At 32.2% G+C, this 26,026-nt stretch overlaps 1 protein-coding gene across 2 annotated transcripts in view; it reads left to right on the top strand.

Moving 5' to 3' along the window:
• The window catches only part of LOC134725822 (uncharacterized), a 72,729-nt gene that overhangs the window by 42,662 nt on the left and 4,041 nt on the right, over positions 1 to 26,026 (top strand). The window contains exons 10-16 of one of the 2 annotated variants that reach the window (XM_063590014.1): positions 16,836 to 16,932; positions 18,757 to 18,820; positions 20,261 to 20,341; positions 21,355 to 21,473; positions 22,220 to 22,240; positions 22,298 to 22,481; positions 23,089 to 23,167. In XM_063590014.1, coding sequence (XP_063446084.1) covers positions 16,836 to 16,932; positions 18,757 to 18,820; positions 20,261 to 20,341; positions 21,355 to 21,473; positions 22,220 to 22,240; positions 22,298 to 22,481; positions 23,089 to 23,167 — 645 coding nt within the window. Of the gene's footprint in view, positions 1 to 16,835; positions 16,933 to 18,756; positions 18,821 to 20,260; positions 20,342 to 21,354; positions 21,474 to 22,219; positions 22,241 to 22,276; positions 22,482 to 23,088; positions 23,168 to 26,026 lie in introns of both variants that reach the window. The other variant, XM_063590013.1, reaches the window with a different exon arrangement.

A 26,026-nucleotide genomic window follows, 5' to 3' on the forward strand; every position in this document is an offset into this window, starting at 1 on the left:
AGTTTCTGAAGTCCTATTACATTTGATATAACTCCAACGAAGAATGTAATGCATAGTATAGATAGTGATAATAAAGCTATCCCAAGGTCTTCCTCCGCACAATCTTTTTCAAAAGTGACGTTCGTACTGTTACACATAATAAAAGTTCCTGAGTTATTCCCATTCCACATTATGCACAGGAGTTGTTCACTGAAATTAAAACAAATATCTTAGTTAGTATTATTAGATAAAAAAAGGTTTTGAATATTGGAAATATAGCAGTGTGTGTTACCCTCAGGTTATTGAGTTTGTCAATAAGAAATAGTGCAAGCTTTTCAAGCAATAAAAGAAAACATGACTTTTTATAGGAGTACTACCATGAAAAGATATCAATAAATATATATGCATTGGTATTAATTAGGGTATCAGCATTGAATTCCAATTTCAATTTTAATAAAGGGTCAATCCCGAAATCCCGAGCTTGAAAACACCCCATCCCGGAATCCTGATAAAGGTCCTATCCCCCCTCACAAATGTGCTTTGAGATTTGTAAAATTTATTTTCTTAGTTTGTCTCTTTATAATACAAGGGATGAAAGATGGAGTTCAAATCAAACTGGATGAGTTTACGTAGTATTGTCAAGCACTGGTCAAGTTATATTGAGTATATGTACATGTACTGCAAATGGTCAGTGTTATCTCAAAACTTACTAGAAACTTTTTTCTTTTTTTTAAAGATTGAAATTAGGAGATAAGTATAATTGCTAATAAAACAACCATACACCAAAGACCAAACAACAAGAATGTTTCTTCTATAGGTCATTATACGACCTTCAGCAAGGAATAAAACCCATCCTAATAGTAAGTTTTAAAAGGCCAGGTTATGACCAACTGTTACACAATTCAAAAGAGAAACCAATAATCTGACTCATGATAAAAACAATTGTGACAAACAGAATTCAATTAAATAACAAACATTTGATATCAGGCTCCTGGCTTTGAATAGGCACACTCTATGGTCGGGTGGTTGTCGCTTTGACATATTCACCATTTCCTTTCTCAATTTTATTTACATTAAAAAAAAATATGTGGGAATCGACATGTTTGTCAGCACTTACCCTGTAACCCTCCTTCCTATAAACTCAGCCAGGATAGGCACATTAAAAAAATATGTGGGAATCGACATGTTTGTAAGCACTTACCCTGTAACCCTTCTCCCTATAAACTCAGCCAGGATAGGCACATTAAAAAAGATATGTGGGAATCAACATGTTTGTCAGCATTAACCCTGTACTTCTCCTCCCCATAACATTGGACAGTTGTGTAACTGTTACTAACAGTGCAACCCTCCTTCCTATAACCTTAGCCAGGATAGGCACATTAAAAATATGTGGGAATCGACATGTTTGTAAGCACTTACCCTGTTACCCTTCTCCCTATAAACTTAGCCATTTATGTAACTGTTACTAACAGTGCAACCCTCCTCCCTATAACATTGGACAGTTGGTTGTGTAACTAAACAATACTACTCCCTATAACATTGGACAGTTGTGTAACCAAGCAATGCTACTCCCTATAACCTTGGACATTTGTGATATAGTGCAACACTACTCCCTCTAACCTTGGACATAAGAACAAATAACTTATAAATCAGTTTTAAAGGGCTTGACCCACTAGATCTGTTTTGAATGCTAAAACAACTTTTAAAAAAAGACAAAAATCTGATGTTTAGTAGTTGTCATTTGTTAATATGGTTCATAAATGTTTATGGGTGTGGTTTTTTTTTTTGCTGCATTGAAGACCCATTGGTGGCCTTCGGCTGTTGTCTACCCCATGGTTGAGATGTTGTCTCTTTGGCACATTCTCCATTTTCATTCTTAATTTTATTCCTCTTATCTCGTTTTTTATATAGATTAAATTTTTGTTTTTCCCCTTTCAATGGTTTTGCACTAGTCATTTTTATTCCAAAATAGATTTTAAACACTTAAATTTTGTACGCAATTATTAGAAAGTTTGCTTGATTTAACTTGTTGATTTTTATCCAAAAGTTAAAAGTTACTGTGGAATTCAAGAAAATATTAAAAGAATTTTCATCCCATACTATGATTGCCTATTGAGACCATTTTCCACGTGAGTCCAAATGAATTGGATTTAAGCATTTATAGGTCAACCTACTGCCTTCAACAACTAGTATAGTCAACTACGAAAGGCCCAAGACAAATCAAAAAACATTTCAAACGAGAATATCTATTGCCTGATGAAAGACAAACAGTGAATTAAAAACAAATATGACGGACAGCAACCAACAAAGACTTAATTTTCAATCTGAAACCATAAAAAATTTGCTGGCCTGTTTCAATTTTTTATGACACAAGTCTGATATAAATTAAGCATTTATTTATATTGGTTTATAATAAAAGAATATGTCATCCTTATAATAAGTTATTCAATAGAAAAGTTATTAAATTAAAACAACTCAATTTCTTACCTTTCAATTTTGTTCATAGATACTGATGTAGCAGTACAATAAATGTGATAATGATGGAACATCTCTATATGTGTCAATTTATATCTTTGAGATTTCTGGCATTTCATTGGCTAAGAACAGTTAGATAAGTATTTGTAAGAAAGTATGATGGTTTGTTGTTAGACTGTTGTCAAGGTAAGTGTTGTTTCTATGGAATACGCAAGTTGATAATTCAGGCCCGTGTGGAACAACAATCTGGCGCTGTTATCAATAACTGAAATATCAACAGAAAAGGTTTATCTGGTCAGTTTTCATACGAAACATGCCAAAGTTCTCAAATTCTGAGGTAAAATTTCATTACACATGAACTACAAGAGCAATTGAATAATTATTTTGACTTAATATTGCTATCTAACAATATAGGCTTTAGCTTACCTGTACTAGAGGCAGTAAATAAAGTTTTTCCAACATTCTGTGTCTTCTACTGTATAAAAAAAGTTTAAAGACAACTTTTCAAAATGGTGGTTTCCAGACAAAATATCTTAACTCGTAAAGTTATCTTACTAAACTTGGTATGATGATGCCTCACAAAAGTAAAAAATACCCCTAATGCTATGATTTTAGGTCACTAGGTAAAAGGTTCAGGTCACATCTTTTAATGCACCAAATTTATGCAAAATCTTTGTTTCTGGATCTTTTCAACAATATTTCAAACTGATACTGAACAATTATCTGAAGAATACTAATATTGATTCTGAGGTTAGAAGGGAAAGGTCATGGTCACACTACCTATAAATACACTTTTTAGGAGGGAGGGGGTTTGTTTCCAAACATTTATTTCTTCTTTGTTCATTGGCCTACTAAATATGAATAAACAGAGAAATAAGGTGAATATCACTGAGACAGCAATCTAAAAGGCAAAAGGGCAAAACATCTAGAAAGTCAGCACACTGTAAACATGAACAATTATTAACAAACAAAGATCTACAAATCATTCCACATGAAGGAAATTGTCAATTGACTCTAATTGCAATAGATACCTTCAAGTATTGTCTAATTTTTTGGCTACATTCTTTAAATAGAAAGAAACTGTAAACAGCAAAAATGGTTAATCAAAGAAAGATTTTCATCTAATTATATGAGCGGTTGCCCTTCAAACTAGATATTGTGTTTTTATGGGGTCCGATCCCTGATATTGCTTATTGTGTTGTCAGATTCCCATATCTAGCTTACCATTGTATACTTATGCTTGCAATTTCATTTGTTCTTCCAGATTTTGTTTCGTGTTTTCATGCACAATAGTTTGACTTTTCACAAGTCATGCTTACGAAAATTGGTAAATCCTAAGTCATGCTAAGACCACAATGAGACCCACTTTTTATTCTCAATTATCTATACAAAAAAGGTGAAACAACTACAAGAGAGAGAACAGCAATAAAAGAAAGAGACAAGCTTCTGGTTTCTTGTTTTTATGCCCCACCTACGATAGTAGAGGGGCATTATGTTTTCTGGTCTGTGCCTCCGTTCGTCCGTTCGTTTGTCCGTTCGTCCGTTCGTTCGTCCCGCTTCAGGTTAAAGTTTTTGGTCGAGGTAGTTTTTGATGAAGTTGAAGTCCAATCAATTTGAAACTTAGTACACATGTTCCCTATGATATGATCTTTCTAATTTTAATGCCAAATTAAAGTATTGACCCCAATTTCATGGTCCACTGAACAAAGAAAAATATAGTGTGAAGCTCAGGTTAAAGTTTTTGGTCAAGGTAGTTTTTGATGAAGCTGAAGTCCAATCAACTTGAAACTTAGTACACATGTTAACTATGATATCATCTTTCTAATTTTAATGCCAAATTAAAGTATTGACCCCAATTTCATGGTCCACTGAACAAAGAAAAAGATAGTGTGAAGCTCAGGTTAAAGTTTTTGGTCAAGGTAGTTTTTGATAAAGCTGAAGTCCAATCAACTTGAAACTTAGTACACATGTTAAATATGATATGATCTTTCTAATTTTAATGCCAAATTAAAGTATTGACCCCAATTTCACGGTCCAGTGAACATGTAAAATGATAGTGCCAGTGGGGCATCCGTGTACTATGGACACATTCTTGTTTTATATAGATTAGACAGTTGGTTTTCCCGTTTGAATGGTTTTACACTAGTAATTTGGGGGCCCTTTATAGCTTGTTGTTCGGTGTGAGCCAAGGCTCCGTGTTAAAGGCCGTACATTGACCTATAATGGTTTACTTTTTTTTAAATTGTTATTTGGATGGAGAGTTGTCTCATTGGCACTCACACCACATCTTCCTATATCTATTTAAGCAACACAATAGAACTTGATGATAAATTGACTCCTTGGAGTATATCTAATTACATTTTTACCTATTATTTGCATTTTTTTATAACATTGTGAAAATTATCACCAATAGAGGTCAACTGCAAAAATGATCAGCAAGATAAATTCTAAAAACAAACAAAAATTATCAGTTGCAATTAAGGTAACCATGAATATTAGAATAACATATTTTTGTCAAAGGACCAATTCAAACTCTAAGGATCTTCTTCTGCAGGTGGAATTAAATTTCCACAATGAATCTTGTGAAAAAGTAGTGAGTAAAAGTTCTGACTAAATTAGTGTCAATTATTCATGCTGTAAAAAAACTGATAATGAATAATTTTACTTTCATAGAATTTTGACACATTTCTGAAATCTTGCAAAAAATACCAACTGACAATGCATACTTTATAGAAAGGAACCAATGCAACTTCACAATTGAAGAAAGAAATCTAAATTAAAAAGCCATTAAATTTTTCATAAAAGAAGGAAAATTTTCATAAGGAATTTTAAAGTCATAAGAAACGAGTGACCGGTGAAAAATAATGTTCTTCCAATTCTTGAGCCAATGCATACAAAAATCATAAACTTAGTCTTCTATGCACGAATTTATCATTTTTTTCTATAAATTTCGTATAATCGTCAATTTTTTTTCAATCGGTCAGTATTGTTGTGAAAATATGGCAGGTAATGAAAGTTCGTGTTTTGAAGCCGAAGTTTAACGATTGTCACCTGTTTGTCAACAATCCGCAAAAAATCAACAAAAAAGCTTGGAAATTGAGCACATGTTTAACATGTAAATTCAGATAATAGTTTATTTTAAGGACATCCAAGCGTATTGTGATCACCGGATTTTTACTAGATGGGTCACACTGAGGTTTATTTGCATACAGAAAATATGTCGGGGAATTGCTTCCTGGAATGGTAGGAAGCAATTAAAATAAAGTAAACTTCTTCTAAATATGAATAAATTAAAGAATTTTCTTCAGAAAAAAGTATATGTACATAAGTTTTATGATAAAAACTATCCATTGAGTAATAAAAAAAACGTATGCATTATTTTTTTTGATTTGAGGTTTCTTATGTCTTAAAACATTTTTGAAAAAAGGTCCTAAATTAATTTTTTAGCTCACCTGGCCCGAAGGGCCAAGTGAGCTTTTCTCATCACTTTGCGTCCGGTGTCCGGCGTCGTCCGGCGTCCGGCGTCGTCCGGCGTCCGGCGTCGTCCGTCGTTGTCCTGCGTTAACTTTTACAAAAATCTTCTCCTCTGAAACTACTGGGCCAAATTAAACCAAACTTGGCCACAATCATCATTGGGGTATCTAGTTTAAAAATTGTGTCCGGTGACCCGGTCAACCAACCAAGATGGCCGCCATGGCTAAAAATAGAACATAGGGGTAAAATGCAGTTTTTGGCTTATAACTCAAAAACCAAAGCATTTAGAGCAATTCTGACATGGGGAAAACTTGTTTATAAGGTCAAGATCTATCTGCTCTGAAAATTTCAGATGAATCTAACAACCTGTTGTTGGGTTGCTACCCCTAAATTGGTAATTTTAAGGAAATTTTGCTGTTTTTGGTTATTATCTTGAATAATATTATAGATAGATATAAACTGTAAACAGCAATAATGTTCAGCAAAATAAGATTTACAAATAAGTCAACATGACCGAAATGGTCAAATGACCCCTTTAGGAGTTATTGCCCTTTATAGTCAATTTTTAACCATTTTTCGTAAATCTTATTACCCGGTAATCTTTTACAAAAATCTTCTCCTCTGAAACTACTGGGCCAAATTTAACCAAACTTGGCCACAATCATCATTGGGGTATCTAGTTTAAAAATTGTGTCCGTTGACCCGTCAAACCAACCAAGATGGCGACCATGGCTAAAAATAGAACATGGGGTAAAATGCAGTTTTTGGCTTATAACTCAAAAACAAAAGCATTAAGAGCAAAACTGGCATGGGGTAAAAATTGTTTATCATGTCAAGATCTATCTGCCCTGAAAATTTCAGACAAATCGATAGTCAATTTTTAACAATTTTCATAAAATTTGTAAATTTTTACTAACACTTTCAACTGAAACTACTGGGCCAATCATTATAGATGGTGATATATGTACGCAGCAAGAATGTTCAGTAAAGTTTGATCTACAAGCACATCACCATCACCAAAACACAATTTTGTCACGAATCCATCTGGATCCTTTTTTGAATATTCTCATATACCAAGGTGAGCGACACAGGCTCTTTAGAGCCTCTAGTTTTTGTATAGATATTGTAGCTCACTTGCTAAAAAGGTTCAAATGTGGCACATGGCTGATATTTTAAAATATCAATGTGAAGAAAACCCTATAATCCATACATATTTTATTCCCAAATGTACAAAGGTAAAAGTAAAAAGCTATCCAGTCTACTTTGTATTTTAATAACTAAAAAAGGAATTGTAAAATAAAGACAGTATTTATAGTTGGTTACCCCAGTTTATTAGGATTATGTAGTAGTGATTATGAAGTTTTTTTATTTAGTTAGACTACGTCTTTACCTTGTGGTGTTATAAAGTAGCTTTCACTGTTGTCATTGTTAAATTTTTTGTCTGCAATCTTTTCTTCAGTAGAAGTCGTGGGTATAAATGTTTTTAAAATTTGTAATCTTCTTTTTGACAGAGATGACATTATTGGCTGCTTTGTCAGCTGGTACAAACTCAAAACGATTTCCAAGAAAAAATTCAGTTATGATATATAGGTTTAGTAGAAGTATTTGGAATAAAGTAGCCTTCAATGTGTTAAAAGTTTTAGAAGGTGGATGTTATTTCTGTGTCTTTCATAAAGAGATTTATGCCCTCTCTGTCTGACTTTGTTATGATATTCTGTAATGAAATGATCACAACATAATCACAACGATCATTTATATGTCACTTATTTATCACAATCATAAGAATATTAATAGTAATTAATGCAGGCCAGACATTTCAGAGTGATCACTCCTTTTGTTTATGTAGACAATATCTGAGGTTGTAGCCCACAATTGTTGGTCATATTTTTGTTACTATTTAAAACCATTGTTTACAAACATTGTATGAATCATTGAAGCAGTATATAGCTATTGTTTTACACTATTTGTCGCTAATTTACATTTTTAACATATGAATCATATTTAACAAATCTGTAGGAGGATCTGTAAATTGTTTTATACAACCGCAAAAATTGAAAAAATTTTGGTTGTATATTGGTATCACATTGATTTGGGGTGTTTTAGTCCCAACAGTTTAGGAATTAGGGGCCAAAAAAGGCCAAAATAAGCATTTTTCTTGGTTTTTGCACATTAACCTTAAGATACATAAACAGAAATCTAAGACATTTTAACATAAGGTCTATGACCACAAAAGAAAGGTTGGGATTGATTTTGGGATTTTTAGTTCCAACAGTTTAGGAATAAGGGGCCAAAAACAGGTCCCAAATAAGCATTTTTCTTGGTTTTTGCACAATAACTTTAGTATAAGTTAATAGAAATCTATGAAATTATAACACAAGGTTAATGACCACAAAAGGAAGGTTGGGATTGGTTTTGGGGGTTTTGGTCCCAACGAATTAGGGGCCAAAAGTGGCCAAAATTAAATTTTGTTTGATTTTATCAAAAAATGAATTATTGGAGTTCTTTGATATGCCAAATCTAATCGTTTATTCAGATTTTTAATTTTTGGGCCTGTTTTCAAATTGGTCTACATTAAGGTCCAAAGGGTCCAAAATTAAACTGAGCTTGATTTTAACAAAAAATTCTTTGGGTTCTTTGATGTGCTGAATCTACACATGTACTTCAAATTTTGGTTATGGGCCCAGTTTTCAATTTGGTCTAAATTGGGGTCCAAAATTATTATATTAAGTATTGTGCAAAAGCTAGACATTTTCAATTGCACAGTATTGCACAATAGCAAGAAATTTTCAATTGCACAGTATTGTGCAATAGCAAGAAATTTTCAATTGCACAGTATTGCACAATAGAAAGAAGCTTCAATTGCACAGTATTGTGCAATAGCAAGACATTTTCAATTGCACAGTATTGTGCAATAGCAAGAAATATCTCATTGCACAATATTGCACTATAGCAAGAAATTTTCAATTGCACAGTTTTGCACAATAGCAAGAAATTTTCAATTGCACAGTATTGTGCAATAGCAAGAAATTTTCAATTGCACAGTATTGCACAATAGCAAGAAGCTTCAATTGCACAGTATTGTGCAATAGCAAGACATTTTCAATTGCACAGTATTGTGCAATAGCAAGAAATATCTAATTGCACAATATTGCACTATAGCAAGAAATTTTCAATTGCACAGTTTTGCACAATAGCAAGAAATATTCAATTGCACAGTATTGTCCCTTTTTATACGACCGCAAATTTTGAAAAAAATTTCGTTGTATATTGCTATCACGTTGGCGTCGTCGTCGTCGTCGTCCGAATACTTTTAGTTTTCGCACTCTAACTTTAGTAAAAGTGAATAGAAATCTATGAAATTTTAACACAAGGTTTATGACCATAAAAGGAAGGCTGGTATTGATTTTGGGAGTTTTGGTCCCAACATTTTAGGAATTAGGGGCCAAAAAGGGCCCAAATAAGCATTTTCTTGGTTTTCCCACTATAACTTTAGTTAAAGTAAATAGAAATCAATGAAATTTAAAGACAATGTTTATGACCACAAAAGGAAGGTTGGTATTGATTTTGGGAGTTTCGGTCTCAACAGTTTAAGAATTAGGGGCCAAAAAGGGACCCAAATAAGCATTTTTCTTGGTTTTCGCACCATAGCGTTAGTATAAGTAAATAGAAATCTATGAAATTTAAACACAAGGTTTATGACTATAAAAGGAAGGTTGGTATTGATTTTGGAAGTTTTGGTCCCAACAGTTAAGGAAAAAGGGGCCCAAAGGGTCCAAAATTAAACTTTGTTTGATTTCATCAAAATTGAATAATTGGGGTTCTTTGATATGCCAAATCTAACTGTGTATGTAGATTTTTAATTTTTGGTCCAGTTTTAAAATTGGTCTAAATTAAAGTGCAAAGGGTCCAAAATTAAACTAAGTTTGATTTTAACAAAAATTAAATTCTTGGGCCTCTTTGATATGCTGAATCTAAAAATGTACTTAGATTATTGATTATCGTCCTTCCCTACGCCTATATCACTCTGCTCTGTCGCTCAGTAATTCTCGTATCAAAACTTCAAAACGAGACCAGGCATTATCAGCGACGTCACAATGTTAGAGGAGAAGTTATCAGCGACGTCATAATGCGAGAGGAGACGTTATCAAGCTTGCTTTCGTCAAGCGTAAAACTGTCTTAGGGAGACGAAACAAGACCATTAATAAAACGATAAATAGATAATCGGGTTTTCTACGTATAGATATCGTAAAATATCAGCCGCTCGACACAATATGAAACTTTTTAACTCGTTCGCTACGCTCACTCGCCAAAAAGGTTCACATTGTGGCTCGCGGCTGATATTTTACGATATCAATGTGTAGAAAACCCGATAATCTATACTTATTGGCCCAGTTTTCAAGTTGGCCCAAATCGGGGTCCAAAATTAAACTTTGTTTGATTTCATCAAAAATTGAATAATTGGGGTTCTTTGATATGCCAAATCTAACTGTGTATGTAGATTTTTAATTTTTGGTCCAGTTTTAAAATTGGTCTAAATTAAAGTGCAAAGGGTCCAAAATTAAACTAAGTTTGATTTTAACAAAAATTAAATTTTTGGGCCTCTTTGATATGCTGAATCTAAACATGTACTTAGATTTTTTATTATGGGCCCAGTTTTCAAGTTGGTCCAAATCAGGATCTAAAATTATTATATTAAGTCTTTTCAATTGCACAGTATTGTGCAATGGCAAGAAATATCTAATTTCACAATATTGTGAAATAGCATTTTTTTTTTTTAATTAAGAGTTATCTTTCTTTGTCCAGTATAGTAAGCAAGAAATATCTGCAAGAATTTTTTTTAATTGGAGTTATCTTTCTTTGTCCAGAATCAACTTAAATCTTTGTTATATACAATATACAATGTATATTCACTTTTTACTACCAACTGATAAATTTAAATAATCTTTACCATTCAGTGATAACAAGCAGTTTTTTTACATCATGTATTTAAATGAGTAGTAATTGTTGCAAACTCCATTAGAATATTTTAATTGAAATTAGTTTTGGAATAAGGGAATGTGAATAAAAAATTGGGTTAAATTTTTCTCATTTGAAATTTCATAAATAAAAAGAAAATTTCTTCAAACATTTTTTTGAGAGGATTAATATTCAACAGCATAGTGAATTGCTCTAAGAGAAAACAAAAATTATAAGTTCATTTGAATACATTCATTCTGTGTCAGAAACCTATGCTGTGTCAACTATTTAATCACAATCCAAATTTAGAGCGGAATCCAGCTTGAATGTTGTGTCCATACTTGCCCCAACCGTTCAGGGTTCAACCTCTGCGGTCGTATAAAGCTACGCCCTGCGGAGCATCTGGTTCAAATTGTTCTACATTAAGGTCCAAAGGGTAAAAAATTAAACTTTTGTTTGATTTCAACAAAAAATGAATACTAGTATATGGGGTTCTTCAATATGCTGAATCTAACTATGTATTTAGATTTTTAATATTTGGGCCTGGTTATCAAATTGGTCCACACTGAGGTCTAAAGGGTCTTAAATTGAACAATATTTGATTTCATCAAAAATTGAATTATTGGGGTTCTATGATATGCTGAATCTAACCATGTATGTTGATTTTGGATATTGGACCATAAAAGGTAAATGTCCAATTTAAAAAATTTAAGTTTTTAAGTTTAAGTTCTTAGACCACATTCATTCTGTGTCAGAAACCTGTGTTGTGTCAACTATTTAATCACAATCCAAATTCAGAGCTGTATCAAGTTTAAGTGTTGTGTCCATACTTGCCCCAACTGTTCAGGATTCGACCTCTGCGGTCGTATAAAGCGGCACCCTGCAGAGCATCTGGTTATATATTTGTTAGACATGTAGAATGAAGTGCAACAGCAACCCAAAAAGTATTTTACAGTTTGAGTTAAATGTCATGCAAAAATAACATAAAAACAAAAAACTGATGATCAAAATTTTATTTCCAAAATTTTAAAAATGCTCATATTAAAGGAGTGTCCATATCATACATGTATGTTAACTTCTAATAAACCCAAATTTTGTATAAAACAAGCATATTTCGGTGAGTTTGAGATTTTGACTTTTGGTTATTATAGGTAGTCTATTCATAGTAGGAACCTTGTTGTGTTCAAAAACAGCATTAACACTGTAGAACTAGAAGTGTTAATACATTTGTACTAAATTAAGCATGTGAGATTTTGCTGGGTGATTGAACGTGAAATTTATAATGTTGAAAGTATTTTTGTTTGATGGTCTGCTTGTTATTGTGTTCTGATTTTAAAATTACTAAGTGTTGTTTACATATATATATATAATCTGAATCATCAATGCAATCAATAACAATGTTGAGACGCTGTTAGTCACCAATTTTTGAATCTGTTCAAAGTTTTGATTTTTCTACCCTGTATACCACATTGCCTCACATTCTCATTAAGAAAAAATTCACACACCTAATTAAATGGGCATTCAAAAAATCAGAATGTGAATATATATGTTCAAACTCTTTTAGGTCATTTTTTAGTAGCAATAAACAAAAAAACTATGTTAATTGGACATGCTTTGATACTATATATGCCCTTAAATTTTTACTAGATAATATTTTTGTTCGCTTTGGGGATTCCGTATATCGTCAGATTATCGGAATTCCAATGGGGACTAACTGTGCACCACTTATTGCGGACCTCTTTTTGTATTGTTATGAGTTACAATTTATGACAAAAATAAGCAAAGACCCATCAAAACAACATCTGATAAACAAATTTAATAATACTTATAGATATTTGGATGATATTTTGGCTCTCAATAATGAGGACTTCAGTATGTATATCAACGAAATTTATCCTGCTGAACTTACTTTAAATAAAGCTAATACTAACAATTACCACTGCCCTTTCCTCGATCTTGATATCTATATCAACTGGAAAGCTGAATACTAAAATTTATGATAAAAGGGATGATTTTTCATTTCCTATCGTTAATTATCCGTTTTTAGATGGTGACGTTCCCTTGTCACCATCTTACGGTGTTTATATATCTCAACTTGTTGATTTCACTCGTGTATGTAACAATGTTTTAGATTTTAACGAGAGAAATTTATGTATTACTGAAAAATTATTACACCAGGGTTTTCGATATCACAAACTAGTCAAAACATTTACTAAATTTTATCATCGGTATAAAGACATCATTCCTAAATATAGCTCAACATGCAGACTTCTCATACGTTCAGGTATTTCACATCCAATTTTTTATGGAAATATTCTTTATAAAGCACAAAGGTGTCAGTATTCACCTCAGAAACTTACAAAACTTTTGAATAGACTTATTAAGAAGGGATATAGTTACGGTACTGTTGTCAAGTCATTAAAGATTGCATATTTATGTGTTAATATTGAGTCACTGATAAGGTCTTTGCGTCAGAACTAAACACATTTATTCTAAAAATAGTTGTTGGCATGACACGGGTTATGTTCTTCTCATATATGTTATGATGGTATGAAACTAAACCCCTAACGGGAAGGATTGTGCCTGATGTTCATAATCTTTCAGTCAGTTTAATTGAAGTCTGGAGCTGGCATGTTAGTTAACCGCTAGTAGTCTGTTGTTATTTATGTATTATTGTCATTTTGTTTATTTTCTTTGGTTACATCTTTTGACATCAGACTTGGACTTCTCTTTTAATGTGCATATTGTTATGCGTTTACTTTTCTACATTGGTTAGAGGTAAAGGGGGAGGGTTGAGATCTCACAAACATGTTTAACCCTGCCGCATTTTTGCGCCTGTCCCAAGTCAGGAGCCTCTGGCCTTTGTTAGTCTTGTATTATTTTAATTTTAGTTTCTTGTGTACAATTTGGAAATTAGTATGGCGTTCATTATCACTAAACTAGTATATATTTGTTTAGGGGCCAGCTGAAGGACACCTCCGGGTGCAGGAATTTCTCGATACATTGAAGACCTGTTGGTGACCTTCTGCTGTTGTGTTTTTTTATTTGGTCGGGTTGTTGTCTCTTTGACACATTCCCCATTTCCATTCTCAATTTTAATAACAATGTTGAGACGCTATTAGTCACCAATTTAACTTTTTGACGTATGTATGGTATTTAAAACATATACAAAAGGAAGATGTGTGAATTGTCTGTATGTATTTTTGAATTTGAACAAAACTGATACTCATCCTTCCTATTGCATAAATTGTTTATTTGTATTTGTCCTGTATATAAATTTGGGAGTTATATCTATTCTTATGCCACATATTAAAATAAAATCAATTTTGGTTAAATATATTAGCTTAGAAATTCAATAAATGAAGATTCAAAGAAACTGTAACATTGTCTTTGGTATCAAAACAATGTGGGGTTATAGGTATACTCCCTATTTCAAACATAAAAACTAGACATATTTATGCTTCTGAATGATTTGAATATTGACAGAAAGTAGATATTGATGGACAAAATGTGCCTTATTTGTTTAAAAAATTACATACCAAAATAATTTGGAATTCAAAAATATAGCTTTCCTTGTTTCTGACTGGTAAAACTTGGAATCTCCAAATGTTTGTCAACATCCAATGACAATTATCTTTCCAAACAAATTGCATTTGAATGAAATATTTACCACTGGACATGAAGCAAACATGAACTAATCAATGAACCTATTTAGAAATTATTTTTTTTGTTTGACACTTTAACTTTTGATGCAACATAAATCTTTAAATTTAATTTTGGATGTGATAATTGTTGGTTTTGAGGAAGAAGAAAGCAATGACACCTACCTTCCAAATAACTTAAAAGTTGTAGCCGCTAATTGATATGCCATGGACAATTCTGTTTAGTTCCGTCATTGTTTAATTATAAATGTTGATATTATATATTTTGTTTTGGAATATTCCATACTGCATGTATTTGATTCACACATGAGGGTGTTGTCTTGATTGGATATACTATGATATAATGGTTAATGCAAAATGGTAGAATTTTTATTGTGCAGTGAAAAGGGGGAGGGTAGCCTATTTTCAAATAAACTTTGTTTCATAGTAGACCTTGATAGTTGCAGGATGTCCGATTACATTTAATGCAGCATATTGTAAAAATAAGTTGTTTTTGAAAAAAAAAAATGGTAAAATTATAGTTTGCTCTGGCATTTACCCTAACAACTCATTTCATTTGTTTTGAGGGGAGAGATATACTTAATAAAGTTTTAATCAGCAGTAAGCCTTTATTGAACTTTTTTGATACATGAGATTTTGTTCATGAATATATTTTTATCCGTTTTTGAATATTTTGATATGTTGAATGGACTTAAAACTTTTCACCACTCTTTTGTAAGTTAACTTCTGAACAGAATGATTTCATATTTTGTCAGCAGGTTGACAGTGTTGAGTTGAAAGATTAGTTTCTACTCAGATCTCATTCTGTCAGACACCTACCCTCGCTTATCAATACTTTGAAATTAGTATGTTGAATAAACTAGATATTTTTCATTACTCTTTTATCAAGTATTGTGGAACAGACTGACTGTATATATTGTCATCATCTTGGCAGTCTTAGTATCATTTGAGCACTTTTGAAACATTTTTGTCATACTTTCAATTATCAGTGTGAGTGTGCTTATCAGGATTATGCATGCAATCTTGTTTTATAAGCAGGACAATGTATGCAATCTTGTCTTATTAGCAAGACAACAAATGAAAACTTATTTTATTAATATGATAACATATGCAAACTTGTTTTATTAGTAGAGTGATGCATGCAAACATGCTTTATTAGCAGGACAAGAATGCAATCTGGTTTTATTAGCAGGTCAACACCTGCAGTTTTAGTTTTGATTTGATTTGAGTAATTATATGACTGTATTTTTTGTGTGAAATTCAAGATTTCTAAAGAAGCTATTGCTGAAATGTTGCTGTTCTATCATTCAGAAAATAACATAACTCCTTACTAATGACAATTCTTGTCAGTATCTGACTCTATAGAGATTATTGAAGGATAGAACTCCTTACTAATGACATTTCTTGCCAGTATCTGACTCTATAGAGATTATTGAAGGATAGAACTCCTTACTAATGACATTTCTTGTCAGTATCTGACTCTCAACAAATTGTTGAAGGATAGAACTCCTTACTAATGACATTTCTTGTCAGTATCTGACTCTCAAGAAATTGTTGAAGGATAGAACTCCTTACTAATGACATTTCTTGTCAGTATCTGACTCTCAACAAATTGTTGAAGGATAGAACTCCTTAATAATGACATTTCTTGTCAGTATCTGACTCTCAAGAAATTGTTGAAGGATAGAACTCCTTACTAATGACATTTCTTGTCAGTATCTGACTCTATAGAGATTATTGAAGGATAGAACTCCTTACTAATGACAATTCTTGTCAGTATCTGACTCTCAACAAATTGTTGAAGGATAGAACTCCTTACTAATGACATTTCTTGTCAGTATCTGACTCTATAGAGATTATTGACGGATAGAACTCATTACTAATGACATTTCTTGTCAGTATCTGACTCTCAACAAATTGTTGAAGGATAGAACTCCTTACTAATGACATTTCTTGTCAGTATCTGACTCTCAAGAAATTGTTGAAGGATAGAACTCCTTACTAATGACATTTCTTGTCAGTATCTGACTCTATAGAGATTATTGAAGGATAGAACTCCTTACTAATGACATTTCTTGTCAGTATCTGATTCTCAAGAAATTGTTGAAGGATAGAAATCCTTACTAATGACATTTCTTGTCAGTATCTGACTCTCAAGAAATTGTTGAAGGATAGAACTCCTTACTAATGACATTTCTTGTCAGTATCTGACTCTCAAGAGATTGTTGAAGGATGGAATTTTTCTAAAGATGAACATTTAGTTGTACATGTATTACTTATTTATTGCAGATTAAATGCTGATGGAGTGAGAGAATACTTTCCAGCGCCATTAGTTTTGAAGGGATTATTGGATTTATGTTCCAAGTTATTTCATATACAGTTTCAGGTTTGTAGTTTAGTGAAATTATACCAGTAGTATGACAATTATACCAGTAGTATGACAATTATACCAGTAGTATGACAATTATACCAGTACCGATAGTATGACAATTATACCAGTAGTATGACAATTATACCAGTACCGGTAGTATGACAATTATACCAGTACCGGTAGTATGACAATTATACCAGTAGTATGACAATTATACCAGTAGTATGACAATTATACCAGTACAAATGTAGTACAATTATACCAGTAGTATGACAATTATACCAGTAGTATGACAATTATACCAGTAGTATGACAATTATACCAGTTGTATGACAATTATACCAGTAGTATGATAATTATACCAGTAGTATGACAATTATACCAGTAGTATGACAATTATACCAGTAGTATGACAATTATACCAGTAGTATGACAATTATACCAGTAGTATGACAATTATACCAGTAGTATGACAATTATACCAGTAGTATGACAATGGGTTCAATTGCAGAAAATATCAAAGATAAAGAGAAATTGTTAAAGCAAAAGTGTTCAGCAAAATTAAAATCAACAAATTCATTAAGCATGGATAAAATAATCGAATATAAATGCCCAACCCATGGTTAAATGAAACAAATCTACGGCTGCCATGAATTATTTCTTAATTCAGACATTATTTGTGAGGTTTTTAGTAATGCAAATAATAAGCTGAGTAAGTATCTCAGTAACAAGAATTTGCATTCTAATACCTGATACATATATCTGTTGGCAGATTTTCCTGAAATTGTAATAAGTGAAATAATATTGTTTGTCCATACTTTAACAATTGCAATAATAAATGCATGTGATAATTTCTGAATTTACAGTAAGTCTTAAAACTAGTTCAGTCTTAAAACTAGTCCTGTTTTCAAAGTGTGACTGTCTTACCTTCAGAATTTTAGTCACAATGTCTCTGTCTGGTTAATAAAAAATCATCACTTCAACAGAGTCATAATATAAGATATATGACTGGTTCAAGGTATCCTGATACCTCCTCTGACATAAGCCTAGTGATCCACAAGTTTATAATATTGAACATTTTACAGTTAGTGTCAAAACGGATTCTTACTCCTTACTGCATCTATCCTGATTACAAATTATAATTCATCTTCTTCATGAAGCCTTGAAGGTCGTAATGAGGGTACCATCAGGATGAATAACGGGTAAAAGTTCTTGCCAAATGGTAATTTTAGATGCATAGATGCATGGTGATAAAATGTACACTTTTCTTATGATTTCCAAAAATAATGGTATAAAAAAGAAAATGTGGTATGATTGCCAATGAGACAACTATCCACAAAAGACCAAAATGACACAAACAGAAACAGGTATAGGTCACTGTATGGCCTTCAACAATGAGCAAAGCCCATAACGCTGACAAAACACAACATGGCTATTTTGACAAATCATGGTAAAATTTTAATTAATTTGACGCTTATTCTAGCCAAAAATTACCGTTTGATGCCTGACATAAAAGGTCATTACTAACCTCCTTCATATTTAGTAGTATTTATAAACCTTTTATAAAAAAATAACTTATACAAACATATTTTTATTTTGTTTTGTAATAAAATTCTGGATTTAATTAATGAATACTGTAACTCTACTGAATTCCTTGACTTCTTTTTTTCCATGTTTTGAAATGTCATTTCTACCTCTACAGATCAGCACAGTGTTTGTTAGAACAACCTCTGATTGTTTACTTTTCTTCAATTAGCTAATGCTGAATAGTATTGTTTTGTATTTTCTCATCCAAACTGATATCATCTTTTGAACCTTTTTTCTTTATCATTATTTCAGGAGAACAAAGAAGTTCCAGTATGGCATGAGGATGTTTGGGTGTATAATATCCTGGACAAAGATGGTATGTCATGTATTGATATATATTGGGCTTTCCTCATTGTGTTCTTCAATCAGGTGAAATGTATCCTATTAACATTCTTTTTGTCTCGCCTTGACGGAGTCAATATGAGAAACATAGGTATGCTGTTTCCCCTTGCAGCAGTCACAGCAGAGTCAATAATGTATAAGTTGGTGATTAGGTCTATTTAATGGGACACCACTAGTGGTAGAATTTCGCATATTTTATTTTCATGTAGATTATTTGGCCCCTTCCCCTCAGTCATGGTTTATAGTGTGTCTCATTGGGGTCTAAGGGTGACGCGGGATTGCCGATTTTTTGTAAGTGTGACACGTGAAAGTCAAATTATTGTGCCGTGAAAACGAGAAATGAAGTCTAGCGGGACACGGAAAATTACCAAAAAATGAGAATTGCTTACATACATAGTGTAAGTGGGGTACGGGAATCTGACAAAACATTAAGTGGAATCCAGGATCAGAACCCCCCCAATGAGACCCCTTTTATTGACTTTGAAACTTTTGCTTAGTTTGAATGTATTAGTTTGTGATTAGATCAGTTTAAGATTAACTGCTAATTTTAAGTCAATGAAAATTAGTATGCAAACTTATTGACATTTTCAAGATTATACAGCCCTACCCCTTTTTCATTGTTCAAATTCTGTTTCACTTGACCCGAGAATCTATTTCACTTGAACTGTTGATGTCACACAATATCACTTTTCCATTGTGGTGTCAGATATTTTCTATTATGACAAAAATTTTACAAGAAATTTTAAGATGTTATGTAATATCAGAAAAATAGCTTTAAAATATATTATTGATGTTGCAATATTACGTTTGAACAAACAAAATCATGTTTTACTTCTAAAAATTTCAAAGAATTATATTTTTGATCAACAGAAACACTATAATGAAATGATATAAGTGTATTGTAGAATATCATGCTATCACCTTGTTGTGACCTTTTTAAGGGCTTGTGCTCTGCACTGCTAGAGCTTCATTTTTTATAAAACTGATAATTTATTTATTACCTGCCAAGAAACCAATGTTTTTATCTCTTGGAAAGATTCTGGATAGGTTGATAGGAAATATGTGACTTATCACAAATTTATCAAATCTAATATTTTCCTAATGTAAAAAGGAAATTGGATTTTTAGAATAAAATTATTAATAATTGATTATCAACTTCAAGATAATTTACACCTCTGAGAGATATTTGGTGCAGAACCGTTATCACCTATCAAGGTCGTCCTCAAGGGATGGTTTAAAGTGCCAGTGTCTTCAATTATCTGTCTTTTAAATGGTTAGATGAATCTCTTTGTTCTTCAGAATTACGCAAAAGTAGTAAATTATTTATGCAACATCATAATTGTCCTTCAAGATTCATTTTAAAAGAGGAAATGAACAATTGATGATAAGTTAAGTTTATGATTGAATATTGTAGGTTCATATATCAGCACTTTCTATATTGATCCATACAACAGAAAAGGCAAAAGAAAAACAGCCTGGATGGAGCCAGGTCGATGTATGTAATAAAATGTGTATTAATCTGGTGTCACAAGGTTGAAAAGCAAAAGGCATGCCAAGCTCTGTGTTGAAAAGCAAAGGCATGCCAAGCCCTGTGTTGAAAAGCAAAAGCATGCCAATCTCTGTGTTGAAAAGCAAAAACATGCCAAGCTCTGTGTTGAAAAGCAAAAACATGCCAAGCTCTGTGTTGAAAACCAAAAGCATGCCAATCTCTGTGTTGAAAAGCAAAGGCATGCCAAGCTCTGTGTTGAATAGCAAAAACATGACAAGCTCTGTGTTGAACAGCAAAAGCATGCCAAGCTCTGTGTTAAAAAGCAAAAGCATGCCAAGCTCTGTGTTGAAAAACAAAAGCATGCCAAGCTCTGTGTTGAAAAACAAAAGCATGCCAAGCTCTGTGTTGAAAAGCAAAAGCATACCAAGCTCTGTGTTCAAGAGCAAAAGCATGCCAAGCTCTGTGTTTAAGACGGTACTTTGACCTATTATGGGTTATGTTTACAAATTGTGACATAAATAAGAAAGTTGTCTCATTGGCACTCATACCACATCTTCTTATATCTACTTAACAAATAATGTGTGATAAACCTGACACAAATGGAGAGATTTTAGGGCAAGTAAAATCTGTTTTCATATGTTATTAGGAATACACAACATATTGGAAATTCTTAGTAAAAAGTTTCATATAAATAAACTCATTACAGCTACCAGGACTAAATTTTGTATATACGCCACACACGCGTTTTGTCTACAAAAGACTCATCAGTGACGCTCCAATCCAAAAAAATTTAAAAGGCCAAATAAAGTACGAAATTGAAGAGCATTGAGGACCAAATTTCCTAAAAGTTTTGCCAAATCCAGCTATGGTAATCTACTCACTGTCTCTCTGCATCATGCAAAATGCAACAGAACACTGCAACCTTATGTGTCTCAAACCTTACATAACCAAATCTTTCTCATGAATATTCCAAAAATTGCACATTTTCACACAAATTACACATTTATTTTCTTTTGTAGTAAGAAGCTTCATTGGAACAACGCCATTTTCATACATGGGATTAAATGTCATACCTCCATCCCATCCTTCAGAGCCAGGCTACATGACATTTCATGATGTACAGGAATTATTTGAGAATGTAAGTTAATAATATACTTAAGTGTTATAAAGATGCACACATACCAAATACAACTGACAACTATGGCAAAGGAGTAAGTCCAGTAAGACCCCTTTTTGGCCCCAAAATATAGCAGTTTTACAAAATTATTAAAATGTAAACTTTTAAGCTATTTATTGGAAAGAAGAATACTTCTGCTACATAAATATGGGCTGTTTTTGTCAATGCAATTCACATATATTGGGTACTGGCATCATTAAGTCATGCTAAATTATTGAAATGTTCACAATTTTAGAATTTGAGTTAAATTTTAGACAGTTATCGTCTTAAATGAAAGTGGCCACATTTGTGTTCATTCTAAAATATTTAAATGTAAATTGTATTTGATGATAGTACATAACATACATATATGAAGGTTGAGGAGTGAACACAGATGCGGCCACTTTCATTTTTGACAAAAACAATCTGAAAAGTGACAAATTATCATGATTATGGCATGATTGGTAGATTTCTCATATTTAAGCTTGAATTTGAGTGAAATTAATTTAAATCTTTCATATTAACTAATTGAATTGACTGAAGTACACACTTAAAATCTAAAATCTTTCATCAGATAAATCTACAATTTGAGGCCAAAATTGGGCTTGACCGGACCTACTACTCTGGCTAAAAAGTACTCATTGAAATGACAAAATATATAATAAAAAAACACATAAGAATGACTGCAACTAGCATAGAAGATGTATGATCTTCCTCTTTTTGTTTAGTTTGGTAATGGCCTTCAACAGGCATAGAAGATGTATGATCTTCCTCTTTTTGTTCAGTTTGGTAATGGCTTACAACAGATGTTGACAACAGTACAGTATTCTGAGTTATCAGGACAGTATAACATTGAGGTCGATGCTGTTTTCACGGTGGCTAAGTTGATGAGACGATGGTTAACAAGACCAGAAGTCCTTATGAGCATCAGCTCTAATCCTATCACAGGAAAACCAATGTCTGAAGAGATGGCCAAAAAAATAATAGAAGGTTAGTAACAATTCACCAAAAAAATAATGTCCAAAGAGATGGCCAAATAACATTAGAAGGTTAGTTCTTATCTTATCACAGGAAAACAAATGTCTGAAGAGATTGCCAAAAAATAATAGAAGTGTAGTCCCAATATAATCACAGGAAAACCGATGTCTGAAGAGGTGGTCAAAAAAATAATGGAAGGTCAGTTCTAATTCGCAGAAAAACAAATGTCTGAAGAGTAAGCAAAAACACAAATGATGGTTAGTTTAAATCTTATTACAGAAAAAAACACTTAAAAGAGTTGCCTTAAAATTCAATAGAAGGTCATGTTCATTCATATCACTAGGGAAAAGTATAGACCACAAACTGTAAAACAAAACAAAAAGGGATAGTTCTCCAATTAATTTTTATAGATTTTTATATTTTCAGGTACATTTCAGGTACATTTAATGGATGAAAAATTCATTTAAAAAAGTGTGTTACCATATTGAATATGTATAATATGCACTGTGTTCTCGAAATGATTTTCATAGAAATTTTCTGCAACAGAAGGTCTATATGTGGATTTATGTGAATGAATGTTGCATTTTCATATCTGATATATATTTTTTATATCTTATAGGTGAATCTTCCCTTGATGCCTACAATATGTGTTATGATCTGTGTAAAAGTGCTTTTGATATGGAATGCCATGTTCATCCGTAAGTATCTGGAAAAGTGCTTTTGATATGGAATGCCATGTTCATCCATTAGTAATCTGTGGTATGCTTTCAATGGAAGGAAGTCTTTATAGCAATGCTGTATTCAGGTAGCTATTGTCAATACACTTGCATAAGGTGGATTTCTATCCGACCCAGCTCTGATTGAAGAAAAAAGTAAACATTACTTTATATAGGAAATAAGAAATGGTTTAAGTATTTTGTCATCATCTTATACTTATGTTACTTATTGAATCAAATTCAGTAAAAGCTATGCATTGATATCAAAGTTGTTTTCCACTGTTTTTGTATCAATAAACAAAGGGAGACTTAAATCTCTGTTATCCAAAAATCAATTATTAAAAGTGGGAAAGAATCGTTTGCGCCAAAAATGCGTCCTTTTGCGCCACAACTTTTTTTCTCAAGTGCTACGTTTGGGCCACATGTTTTAAAATTAGATGGTATCATTTGCGCCAAAAATAAAACATACGATTGCGCCAGTTTAAAAAAAAATTACGTCCTTACTCCTTTATTCGGACTTGAAACCGGCAGTGTAACACAATGTATGTAGTAGCTTTTAACTTCTATTTATTTTTTAAAAACACAAACATTGAAGCATGAAATCCATAAAATAGTTAAAAATAGTTCATGATAATAATAAAGCCCATACACATGGTTGAAAAAAAGTTCTGTTTCATCAACTTTTGTGGCCAAAACATAAAGAGCAAACACTTCTAGTTTCTATATTGGCATATCTTTGTTAAGCAAAGCTATATTTTTTATTCTCTCTTTGTACATTGACTGTCTAATACTGCTTAAGTCATTTAATTCTCTTCAGAAACTTGTATTTATGGTGAAATATTTCCTAACATGTTATACCTTTTGAGGCAAAATTAAGGATGTCTGCTGCTCTAATTTAAAATAACAAGGATTTCATGTGGTTGCTTAAAATGAAAACAACTTTGATATTTAAACAAAATAAAGTAATAAAATCATTAGTCTCGTGTGTAGTTTTCAAAATACGAGACATTTAGAAAATGGCGGGAAAAGGGTTTTCTTCAGACTTTACTATTTGTTAACATTGGAATTGTTTTTTACCCTTTAAACCAAGAAAAAATAACAAGGATTTCATGCCGCCGGATCACTAAATCTTAAATGATCTATTGAACAAATTTATGAAGACAAAAGTGGGGTGTCGTGTAAAAAGAAATTTAATACATTTGGATGGATAAAACCTGAGAAAATCGAAAATATGACAAGAATTCAAAAACAGGACCAGCAGACATCCTTAAGAATAAATATATAGTAATCATTAATATTTATGATAGATGTGTGTACAGGTAAATTGGCGCAAATGAGTTCCGAAAATTGGCGCAATTGATACTTTTTGAAAATGAAATTTGGCGCAAATGATACCCCTGAAAAACAGTAATTGGCGCAAAAGGACTGCTGCCTTAAAAGTTGACATTAACATTGGTACTCCAAAATAGATTATAAAAAGTTGGCATTAATATGTTTAATCAAAAATAGATTGTTAACATTTGACATTAACATTGTTTCTCAAAAATAGATTATAAAAAGTTGACATTAATTTGTGAAATCAAAAATAAATTATAAAAAGTTGACATTAATATGTTTAATCAAAAATAGATTATGAATTATTGACATATTAAAGGCCATACAGTTGCTTTAAAATCCTTACAGAAGCTTCATTTGAACTTTGGTGGATAGTTGTCTCCTTGGCAATCATATCACATCTTGTTTATATATTGATAGTTTTACCTGTACTTAATTAAAAAAGTTGATTTTATTTGAATTGTTTCCAAATTGAAACCTATGCAAATATATCTCAAGTTATTGTCCTTTATAGTAAATTTTTGTAATCTTTTACAAAAGTCATCTCCTGAAACAACTGAGACAAATTTAACCAAAAAATGGCTACAAATAAGCATAGGGTATTTAGTTATTTTAAAATGTGTCTGATGACCCTGTCTGACAACCAACATGGCTGAAATGGCTAAGATTAGAACATAGGGGGGAAATGCAGTTTTTGAATTGTATCTCTGAAACTAGAGCAAAAGTACAAATGTACATGATGTATAACAATTGCATTATTTCATGCATCAATTGTAAATACAAATATCATGTGAGTGACACAGGCTCCTTGGTGCCTCTAGTTTAATTCTCAACAGTTTTAATTGTAAATGTTTGTTTTGTACATATTATTTAGGTATCAAAATAAAAGAATTTCAGTCCTTTCATTGATGTAGTGTTAAAAAAATCAAATGGAACATGGATTTGTAGAAATCACATGTATCAAACCTAAATAACAGAGGGAACCATGAAGAGTCTATTTTTATTTTTATGCCCCACCTACGATAGTAGAGGGGCATTATTTTTCTGGTCTGTGCGTCCGTCCGTCTGTCCGTTCGTTCATCCGTCTGTTCGTTCGTCCATCTGTCCCACTTCAGGTTAAAGTTTTTGGTCAAGGTAGTTTTTGATGAAGTTGAAGTATAATCGACTTCAAACTAATTACACATGTTCCCTATGATATGATCTTTCTAATTTTAATGCCAAATTAGAGATTTTACCCCTATTTCACGGTCCACTGACCATAGAAAATGATATTGCAAGTGGGGCATTCGTGTACTGAGGATACATTCTTGTTTATACACATTTATAACAATTCTGAAGAATAAATGCATTTAAAATCACCTCAAATTAGAATAACCCAAAAAATATTACACAATTATCAAAATTTCACTGATAAAAGTGAATTGACACCTTTATCTAAGTCAAAGAATCTAACAGTTTGAGTAATTCATACAGAAAGAATCTTAATTTTGCATTTTATTTGTGCAC

Source organism: Mytilus trossulus, chromosome 7 (assembly GCF_036588685.1).
Source record: "Mytilus trossulus isolate FHL-02 chromosome 7, PNRI_Mtr1.1.1.hap1, whole genome shotgun sequence".
NCBI classification, from domain to species: Eukaryota; Metazoa; Mollusca; class Bivalvia; order Mytilida; family Mytilidae; genus Mytilus; species Mytilus trossulus.